Genomic DNA, 10737 nt, shown 5'->3' with positions numbered 1-10737 from the left:
AGCTTCCTCCTCCTCTTGACATGGACTTGCTTCCACCAGAGCTGTGGCCACCTCCAGACATGGAGCCTCCACTGCCTGAGCTTCCTCCTCCACCACCCGACATAGATTTGCTACCACCAGAGCTGGATCCCCATCCTCCAGAGCAGTGGCCACCTCCAGACATGGAGCCTCCACTGCCAGAGCTTCCTCCTCCTCTTGACATGGACTTGCTTCCACCAGAGCTGTGGCCACCTCCAGACATGGAGCCTCCACTGCCTGAGCTTCCTCCTCCACCACCCGACATAGATTTGCTACCACCAGAGCTGGATCCCCATCCTCCAGAGCAGTGGCCACCTCCAGACATGGAGCCTCCACTGCCTGAGCTTCCTCCTCCTCCTGACATGGACTTGCTTCCACCAGAGCTGGATCCAGTCTTCAGTCCTCCAGATCCTACTCCAAAGACTCCAGTAGCACTCGCCTTGTGGTCAATGACACCTGCAAGAAATGGAAATGTTGACCACCGTTTTCTTTTCACCCAAAATATTATAAGCACAAGTGATACAACTGGTTATGCCTGGTCTTTATTATACCTAGTCTTGTCACATATTTATGTCATTGAACAGAGGTAACCAGGACTGTCACTCGTAGATGGACCTTTTGACACGTGTTCTCCTATGCTTCTGACTTTATAACCTTATCTTTAACACCAGGGACATGTTACTCCTTACATGAAACCCTTCCTTAAGGAGGCGAAGTGTCCAGGTTCTCTGCTCTTTATTTCACCTCCTATTTCCACAGATTTTTGGCCTAATTTTTTTTCTTTCCTTCAATTCTGATGGGAACCACAGAGACCTTTTGAATAAATGAGGTGCTTCCCACTCCTACAAATTTGGTTGAAATTAGCCAGCAAGTTCCAAAGCCAAAAGTTCAACAATGAGTTATTGACACCCAATCACACACACACACGCACAGGTGAATTCCCTTTGCTTCAGTTCCCTGGGAAACTTGGACAGGAGCTCAGACAGGTTGTTCTGGTGGTAGGTGTCAGGTACCACAGACAACAAAATAGCAACACCACTCTTAAATTACAGCAAAACCTTGAGATACTTACAGATTGTGGCTGGTGAGCCTTCCTGTAGCCTGTGAAGGAAAAGCCACACTTAGATATAACATCAACGTAACAGTCAGCCTGGGGCAGGGACAGAAAGAGGTCACCCCTCATCCTGGAGATAGAGTTGTCATGGAGTTATCAGGATTGGAAGGGACTTCTGAAGACCACTTAGTCCAACCCCCCTGCTAGAGCAGGGTCACCTACAGTAGGTTCCACAGAAACACATCCAGACTGGTTTGGGATGTCTCCAGAGAAGGAAGCTCCACAACCTCTCTGGGCAGCCTGTCCCAAGCCTCTGTCGCCCTCACAGACAAGAAGTTTTTACTTATGTTTAGCTTAAGCCTCCTATCCTCCAGTTTGTGCCCATTGCCCCTTGTCCTGTCACTGGACATTGCTGAGAAGGGCCTGGTCCCATCCTCCTGACACCCCCTGTCAGGACATTGACCAGCTTTGATGAGACCCCCCCTCATGGGACTCACTGATTGTGCAGGTGCTTCTCTCCAGGATGAATATTTGACACCTACCTGGTCTCCTCCTCTTCAAGGAGAGATCTGTACATGGCAATTTCAATATCCAGGGCCAGTTTTGCACTCAGGAGCTCCTGATAGTCATGAAGCAGGCTGGTCAGATCATTGTTGGCCTGCTGCAGGGCATTTTCCAGCTGCTGAAGCTTTTGCTGGCCATCTTCAACAGCCAGGCTCCCACGCTGCTCAGCATCCTGGACGGTTTCTTGGAGGCCAGCATTCTGCAGGGGGCACAGACAGCATGAGTCCATTGCCCTTCTGTGGGACTGAGACTTTCAAACCCTTTTGGCAGTGCTCAGAAATTAAAAGACCTGCCTCAATGACAGAATTCCAAAGACACAACACTGGGCTGGGTAAATTAACCCACATTAAATCCCAGTATAGACAACTCTAAATATGTCTCATTTTGAAGAGGAAGCATCATTTCTAGGTTTGCCTCCAAAGGCTGGCCCACGTTATACTGCACTGAGTTCCTGGGTCAAAGTGACTTAAATAGTTTAGTGAAGTTGAAAAGTATCAGCTTTACCCTTTTCTTTGCAATTTCAATTTCTGATTGTAGTCTTTGGATCTGTCTGGTAAGTTCCTGGATTTCCTGGTAACTGTTCCTCAGTTGCACCCGTTGATTCACCCACATGTTCTGAAGGTCCTGGTACTGACATGCAGAGGGAAGAGAAAATACACCTTTGGTTTCTTGTCCATTGAGCAAACACACTTGCCTCTCTGTCTTGTTGATGTCTACTCACCCTGCCCTGGTACATGTCATCTATTTCAGCTTTGCTTCTCTGAGCAATTGTCTCATACTCCTGCCTGACTTCTTCAATTATGCCATCCATGTTTAGCTCTCTGGTGTTGTCCATGGACAGAACAACATTGGTGTTGCCAACTACTGTTTGCAGCTGAGACAGCTCCTGCAAGGATAAAAAGGTTTGGGATTTTAATAGCCCACATGAGCCATCCAGGTTGTGTTATGGAGAAAGAAATGGCCCCCTCTGGCCAACTACCCACTGGAACTGCCCTACCAGATCCTATTGTTCCACCACCAGTTTTAATTTTCAAGTGTCTCTTCCAGCCTTGGTGCCACACCAGACCCCCTTGGCACTCACAGATGAAAAAGGACTTTACAAGATCAAAGGCCAAGGATGATCACTCTCCACACCACTCTACAAAGTTCTGTGCACGTGGAATTTTTGGGAACCTCCAAAGATACATGTCCTTCATGACCTGAGAGTAAGTTTTCATCTGAGAAACATACTCACAGCTTCCTGTAAGCATCTGAGGAACTCAAGTTCCTGCTTCAGGATTTCCAACCGAATGTCAAACTCCATTTTCCCCATGTAGGCATTGTCCAGCTCCTGTAAAAAAGCCACGAGCATATTTGTATTTCTTTGATGGCAAACTCTCCACTGATGTACAGTTCTTGGGAGACTTGGTACATTTATTTAAAGCCTCGATTCCTGGAGTCAATCACTGGCCCATGAATTTCAACTTTAATTTGAAAAACAATAACAAAGGAGAAGTTTTTAGTTCCTAGAAGAAAAGAATGACTTGGAAATAAGCAAAATAGCCCTGACAGTAAATGTGTTCCTGGAGTAAATGCAAAATGTATAAACATAGATTTCATTAACTCTTCTAGTACAAAGTTGTCTACATTTTCTGTTCTCCTTGGCCATCTGCAGACATTGTTTAACCTCCAATTACAGTGTCTCACCAAGCTGTGAGTGGATGTGAGTGAGTTCACCCTGAGAACAGTCAGACACTGGAATAATCTTCCAAGGGAAGTGGTGAGTTCCCCTACATTGTACAGTTTTAAGACTCAGCTTGACAGAGTCCTGGGCCATCTCATTTAAACTACATTATTACCTAGGAAGGTTGGACCAGATGATCCTTGAGGTCCGTTCCAACCTGGTATTCTATGATTCTATGAATAAAGACCAACGTTTTTTAGATACTCATCTTACAAAGGACCAAGTCAGTCCCTAGAGGAAATAATTTCTCTCCAGTCTTGCAGTAAAATGTTTTTCAATTACTTCAGTTAGAGGAGATGAACTTCAGCCAAGACCCTGCTTATGAAAACCTCCCCAACCACCCAGTTATTTTTTTATTTCTGAGATTTCAGTTTGGCCCCATGTCTTGGATTACTTCACCTTTTTAAGCTCCACAAACTCCTCTTCTTTCGACTCACGCTTGTTGATCTCATCCTCAAATCTGTCGCAACAGAGAAAAGTGGTCAGTAGCTCATTGCCTGTCTGACTTTTTCTCAGTCAGATGGGTCAGAAACCAAAGGGAATCATCCAAACAGCAAATGTATCAATTTTTTTTTTTTTTAACTGCTATTTCTGGCAGTGCAAAAGCAGTTGTAAACCCTTTGCAAAACTCTCTGCTAAATTAGTGTCCTGGTTTGAGCCAGGACAATTATCCAGCAAGCCTTAACACAGATCAGCTCTGACATCCCTGTGACTCTGAAGTAAACTTCCCATTTTTTAAAGCTCTGGACATATATTTTGAGTGCAGCCAAGCCAGAAGAAGTGATGACTCTTCTCAACTTGACTCCACATCTCACCCCAGTGCCTCCCCTCCCCACTGGCCAATTTGACCACAACTCCACAACTACCAGCAGGAGTAAGAAGCTCTGGGTTACTCATTGCTTGGGGGAGGAAGGGCAGGAAGGAGAACAAAAAGAGAGAAGAGTGAGATAGATCTACACAGCCTTGGCTTTCCTCTTACTGTTTGGGGTTCTACCCCACCAAACCTGTTTTATTCTTCCAGTGTCGTGGTCAAGTCCCATAACAAACGTTCTAAGGAGTAGAGCTATAATGGCTACAGAACTCCTGAAGGTGTGAAGCTGAACTCTGCCACCCCAGCCTTGATTAGCATTGCCTTGGAAAATCCCAGTATGCTTTTTCCCAAATTTGTGATTATTCACCTCTTTTTATAATCTTCAACAAGCTGAAGCATATTGTAGGCTTCTGGATCCAGCTGCTCCTTCTGGTTCTGGAGAATCTCGAGCTGCCTCTGCAGGCTGCTGATGTAAGACTGGAAGAAGGAGTTGATGTTCCTGCTCTCTTCTGGTCGGGCAGTTTCCTGCAGAAGTTCCCATTTGGCCATCAGAGCCTGGTTCTGCCGCTCGAGACATTGAACCTGAAATGTGAAGCAGAAAAGTATCTGAGGCTCTGGTGAGCACTGGGTGAAACACCCACATCGCATCAGTCTCTTCAGCAAAACAAACCCCAACTAACATTTCTGATGAAGAAACATCTAGAGGTTTCATTAGGTGGGACCAGCGACAGTAACATGGTGCCAAGACATGAGACAGCTCAGACCAAAGTGGGGGACACCTCATTTTTGCCAATCTGTTGCCTAGGAAGGGTGTGATTTTACTGCTGCTTCTCGAAGGTGACACTGAAATCTTTGCTGGCTTTTTATCTCCTAAATGCACAATGTTTGGGGGATTATTAGGGTGGAGGGAGACTTCATCTGTTTCTGAAGACCTCCAAGTACATGGGAAGGGTTAGTCCCCTCCCAGAAGACCACATAGGACTACTCTCTTCCTAGATGTACCTTGCCTTAGAGAAGAAGGTCAGAAGGACCTGTAACATGCAGAGCTGGTATTTGGAAACCAGAGGGATGGCATCCCCTGAGCTGAGACATTGAACACATAACCTGGGAGCTGGCAACCAGAAGGTTTAAAAAAAAAAAATTACTAGTAATAATGAAGAGGCAAAGACACTTTCAGGATGTAACTAACAGTGTAACTAACACCTTTTCTGTAGGGTAACAAAAGAAGCCCTGAAGTCTTTATGTGTAACCAAGAACACAAGCTTCCACCCTTTGTGAAGACACTTGTCACCACCCAACCAGAGGCCCATCTCAGGTCTGTGTGAATGGAAGTGGTTTTTTGGCTGTTTTGTCTCTGTGTCTGAGAGCAGAAAGGAAAGAGAAGGCAAGATTGCAGACAGAGGTGGGAGTATTGTAGTCTAAACCACGGAAGAGGTAAAGGAGAAAGATGTGGGGCCACCTGAAAGAGGCCAGAACCTCCAAGCAAATAAATAATTTGGTTTGTAATTAGGAGAAATGCAGTGTTTTGATTTTCTTGAGAAAAAAAGAACAAAGAACACATCAAGGATGTCTGAGTCCATCCCCCATTTTTCATGCTAGCATCGACAATTCCCAGGCAACAGAATATTACTGGCCATGCAGAAACAGTTGTCCTCAAAAGAGAAGTGAGTTAATGTGTCAGAGACATCCTAGTAGATTGTTATTGTCCTGCCACAAACGATGACACAGAGAGACTTATACCAGGACCAACCACAGGTGGTTCCTGCAGCAGCATTTGCAGCAGAACTTCAGAAGGTTCACCCCAGCACAAGGTTGTGAAGCCAACACTGGGATTTTGTGGGGAGCAGATGCAATGTGAAGGTCTCCCCATGCCTCACCCAGGCAGAGCAGCACCACTTGTCATCCCCCTTTCCCAGATAACAAGTGAAAAAGAGAACGGGGACTCACCTTATCGATGAATGATGCAAATTTGTTGTTAAGATCCTTAATCTGCTCCTTCTCATCTGACCGCACCCTCTGGAACTCGGGGTCAACTTCTACTTGTATTGGCCTCAGCAGGCTGGTGTTGACTTGGACCTCCTCGATGCCTCTGCTGACAGCAGCCTGCCCTGAGCCCTCTCCAGCCCCTTGTTCAGCAAAGGCACTTCTACCAAGGCCCCCTCCAAGCACCTCCCTGCCTGAGCTTCTTCCATACGTGCTACCAAGCCCTCCCTCACCACCTTGAAATGATCCCATAAAATATCCTGTTCTACCCAAGCCCCTATCAAGATATCTCCCACCACCAAATCCCAGGTACCTCCCACCTCCTCTTCCTTCTCCTCCATAACCTGCACCAGGAGAAACATTCCTAAGCCCACTGAGGTTGTAGAGACTCCTGCTGCCGTAGCCGTACCCATAACCACTGTATCTCCCTCCTCTGGGGTCTTCACAATAGCTCAAAGTAAGTAAACTTCTCCCACCACCCAGAGTGCCACAGTGAGCAGAGGAAGAACTGAAATTCCCATCCCCAAATCTGAAGAAATGATGGCTCATAGTGTCGTTTTCAGAGCGTTAACAAGCAACAAGAGAGCAGGTGTCTGTAAAAGAGGAGGAGAAAAAAGAGTGAAGGATCCTCAGCTCCTGTGGTGGGGGTGACAGGACTTCTCCTTTATACATTCTGGAGGAGTTAATCTCCATTCCATGGTAATTAGCAGGTCTGTTAATGTTGTTATTGGGTTTGGTTCATCAGGCAGCAATTAATGGCTGCCTGAAGAGAGGTCAGGGTAAACACCACACACTGATGGTGGAATTGTGAAATTCCCCAAATCCTGCTTGACTCATGAGTTTTTCTCACATGAGATTCTTTATCTCCCCAGCCTGCCCTCCATCAGTAATGACAGCTCGCACAGTTATCCCTGCACACCACCAGGGTTTGTTCCCTCTCAAATCTCCCCATCTCTCTTGGCTTTTCATTCCATCAGACAGAGGGCCTTGGTGTTGTCCCCATGCCAAGGTGGGGGTGGCTCACCTCACTTCACCATGTCACCAAGAGCACCCACCACAGGAGGAAAAGACTTCAGCTCCCCGAGCTCCCCCATCTCTCATTTCTCACTCCCAGCATATCCACCCATGAGCAAGTGTTGATTCTGAATGGACAGGGAAGGTGTTGCCATCTGGTCTTCTTGCTAATGGCATTTTAAATAAATATAAATCTGCCTTCCATTCATAAACCTGAAACAGTGTCTGGAAAAGAGAAAAATTTTACTCTCTCTGTGGCAATTTTAGCTTTAAATAAATGGATGCAGAGTTTTAAATGGAAAAGAGCTAGGTCTGAGATAAACTTTAATCAATTAAATCCATATTTTGACTATTAAAGATGAAAATGAGGTCACCTTAGGGAACAGATGACCCAGCACTTCTATGGACTAGGACTCCTGGCCCTTCCACAAGGGTTGCTCCTGGTTTTCCATGTAGGAATAGTTAGACCATGAGCTAAAGCTGTTAGTGGGGTGTTTCTTTTAAAGGCCCCGCCACTGAAAAGCTGAGATACCAAATTCAGAGCTGGGGTCCAAGCTCTTCTACCCAGATTCTCCCACTGAGCATCTGCCCAACCCATCCCTCTTTCCCCCCACATATCTGTGCAAGGCTGAACCTTTCCAGTCCAAGCCGACTCCAGTGCAAGACTCAGTGTCCATGGACTCGTTAAAAGGCATTTGGGAGCCAAGTCCTGCTGCTGACAGTGCCACCAACTGACTGATATCTCAAGAAGACAACTGAGATCTGGTCCACTGTCTCCAAAGCTCTGGTGGAACAATTTCCACATGGCAAGAACCTCCCCTTGGTCCCCTACATGTTAGGAGGAGCTGGGCTCCGCAATGGGATGCGCTTCCTTCCAAAGGTGCTGGATAAAGCCACCCTGTGAACCCTTCAGTTACACAGAGGTTTTGTGGTCAGGGCTTTGCATTCCTTCCTCTGACTCCATTTGGAAAGTGCCTCATAAAACCCCTCAATGAAAGGTTTGTCAGGAGAGGTCATTAGACCAGTTGTGATTAGGCCAGCTGAAATATCTTGAGGTGCACAAGATTTGGATGCTCAGCGACCAGATGAAAGGACTTTCCCTGAAGCAAACATAGTGTTTTCCAGACAGCTGGATGAGGAGTACTACTTTTCCCTCCCTGATTTGGTCTCTTCTAGCCTTACACCAGGAACAACCAGCTACTAGCCCAGACCTTCCATTTGTGCTACCTTTTTGTAATTAAACTTCACTAGTTACCTACATTTTACTGAGAATGTCAATCAAATTTCCCGTTGAATCTCCCCTTTTTAATATACCTATATAAAAAACTGACTTGGTTTGAGAATCCTGTGTACTGCTGGAAATAACAGTTACAGGGAATAGAAAAAATGTGTAACTACCACGATTTTAAAAATCAGCAAGGGGGAGATGTGGAAACAGCTCTGTTTCAACACATCTGGGTAAGGTTCACCAAAGCATTTTCTGTTTTAATTTGGCTTGATATTGTCTAGATGCTGGTAGACCTCAAGAGAAACCCATGCAGGTTGTTCTTCTTCACTCCCATATTTCAGTCAAGCTGACAGATACATTCAGAACTGCACCTGCAAAATTTTGTGCTGGACAAACTATGAACAACAGAGAAACTGAACCTCCCATGTGACCTGGGAGCCAATATTCTGCTCAGGTGAAGGTTAAGAGGACAATGTATGACTTCCTGTCAGGAAGAGGTGAGACTGTGAACATGACCCATGATTTTCCCTTTGGAGTCTGAGCTAAAACTTCCCTTTTTCTTGCCTTGACTAACGATTCCCCAGCAAACACAGGAGAGTTTCTCAGGGGCTGCTGGTGTTCACCCGTCTGTCGAGTCAGTGCATGTTGACTTTTGGGTGCAATTTATCTTCACCCCTCCTCTTTTCATGTAGAGAGTGGCCCATTCCAATGCATGCTGCATCAGGCAGTGCTTCAGATCATCCACACGGATCTTGGAAGGAAGTGTTACAACCCAGGGGAAGGAACGCCTACAGACCAAACCAGTCGGCTCCGTGTGGAACGGTGGTTATGGAGATGTCTGTTCAAAATCCCTGCCCTAAATACACACACCAGCTCTCTGTGTGAAGCAATTCACACAGAGCCATGGCACTGGTCTCTGAGGATGCTGTGTCCTCCTGGAGAAGGCCTCCTGCAAACCCTGCCCGAGAAGACCAGCCATCCTACCCCACGTGCACGTAATCCCGAGCACAGCGTGTAGGCTGCTGTTGTGATCATCACTGGCACCAGCTCAGCCCTGGCACAACAGACCAAGCCACACCTGAACCTGTTGAGCTGGCTCCAGAAACAGCCATGCATCCAGGGAGATGTTCATGCATCCTGCAGATGAAAGGGGAGCATCCTGTGACACCTTCCTCTTCCCTGCAGGGAGTTGGCGTTGCTCTCAGGTGTGCCTGGGTTGCTTCTGATCCTTTACAAGAAGCAGCAAAGCAGTTCCCAACACGGATGGACCAAAAGGGCCACAGGTTCAACCAACATCATAGAATCACAGAATGGTTTGTATTGGAGGGACCCTAAAAATTACTTAATCCCAACCCATCTGCATAGGCAGGGACACCTCCCACTAGACCAGGTTGCTCCAAGCCCCATCCAACCTGGTCTTACACATTTCCAGGGATAGAGCAGCCACAGCTTCCCTGGGCAACCTGTCCCATGGTCTCACCACCCTCATGGCAAAGAATTTCCTCCTCATCTCCAACCTCAATCTCCCCACTTCCAGTTTCAAGCCCTCCCCCCTCGTCCCATCCCTCCTGCCCTTGGCCCAAGTCCTTCCCCAGCTTTCCTGGAGCCCCTTCAGGCACTGGAAGCTGCTCTAAGGTCTCCCTGGAGCCTTCTCCTCTCCAGGCTGAACACCCCAACTCTCCCAGCCTGTCTACAGAGCAGAGCTGCTCCAGCCCTCCCATCATCTCTGTGGCCTCCTCTGGACTGTCTCCAACAGCTCCATGTCCTTCTTGCATTGGGGACCCCCGAGCTGGACCCAGTTCTCCAGGAGGGTCTCACCAGAGTGTACCTGGCAGAGGGACAATCCCCTCCTGGCCCTGCTGCCCACGCTGCTGGTGACACAGCCCAGGACACAGTTGGTTTCAGGGCTCCAGCGCATGGTGCAAGCTCATGTTGAGCTTCTCATCACCCAACTCTCCCAGGTCCATCTCCTCAGGGCTGCTCTTATTCTATTCTTCACCCAGCCTGGACTTGTGCTTAGAATTTCCCTGACCCAAGTGCAGGACCTTGCACTTGGCTTAATTGAACTTCATGAGGTTGGCACAGTTCAACCTGCCTGTCCTTCCTAAAGAGCTCCCAAGCTCCAGCTGTAGGAGCCATCCCACCATCCCACCACGTCTCCATGATGCCAGCAAGATGGCAGCCCTGCAGGCACACACATCCCTAGCTTCTCTGGTTTGTCCCCTGTGCTGTAGGTGTTTGTCCAGAGGAGTTCAGCTGGGCCTCAGTGACACCCCTTTACTGGCTGAAGTGGCTGGAATTCATTTGTCCTGCATTTCAGGTGCTCCTCTCTCACCTGAGAT

General features: G+C 47.4%; 1 protein-coding gene across 1 annotated transcript; it reads right to left on the bottom strand.

Annotated features, from left to right (window-relative positions):
- Window positions 1–1610: 1610 nt before the first annotated feature.
- On the bottom strand, window positions 1611–6515 carry LOC127395005 (keratin, type II cytoskeletal 1-like). Its single transcript, XM_051641380.1, has 8 exons — window positions 6467–6515; window positions 6118–6296; window positions 4538–4752; window positions 3759–3819; window positions 2887–2966; window positions 2358–2538; window positions 2141–2266; window positions 1611–1835 (listed from the first exon to the last, which is right to left on the bottom strand). The coding sequence occupies exons 1-8, from the start codon at window positions 6513–6515 to the stop codon at window positions 1611–1613; spliced, it is 1116 nt and encodes a 371-aa protein (XP_051497340.1).
- Between the last annotated feature and the right edge of the window lie 4222 nt (window positions 6516–10737).

This window comes from Apus apus, chromosome 28 (genome assembly GCF_020740795.1).
Source record: "Apus apus isolate bApuApu2 chromosome 28, bApuApu2.pri.cur, whole genome shotgun sequence".
In the NCBI taxonomy this organism is placed as follows: domain Eukaryota; kingdom Metazoa; phylum Chordata; class Aves; order Apodiformes; family Apodidae; genus Apus; species Apus apus.
Note: the sequence above shows the minus strand (reverse complement) of the source record. Positions and strands in the feature narration are given on the sequence as shown.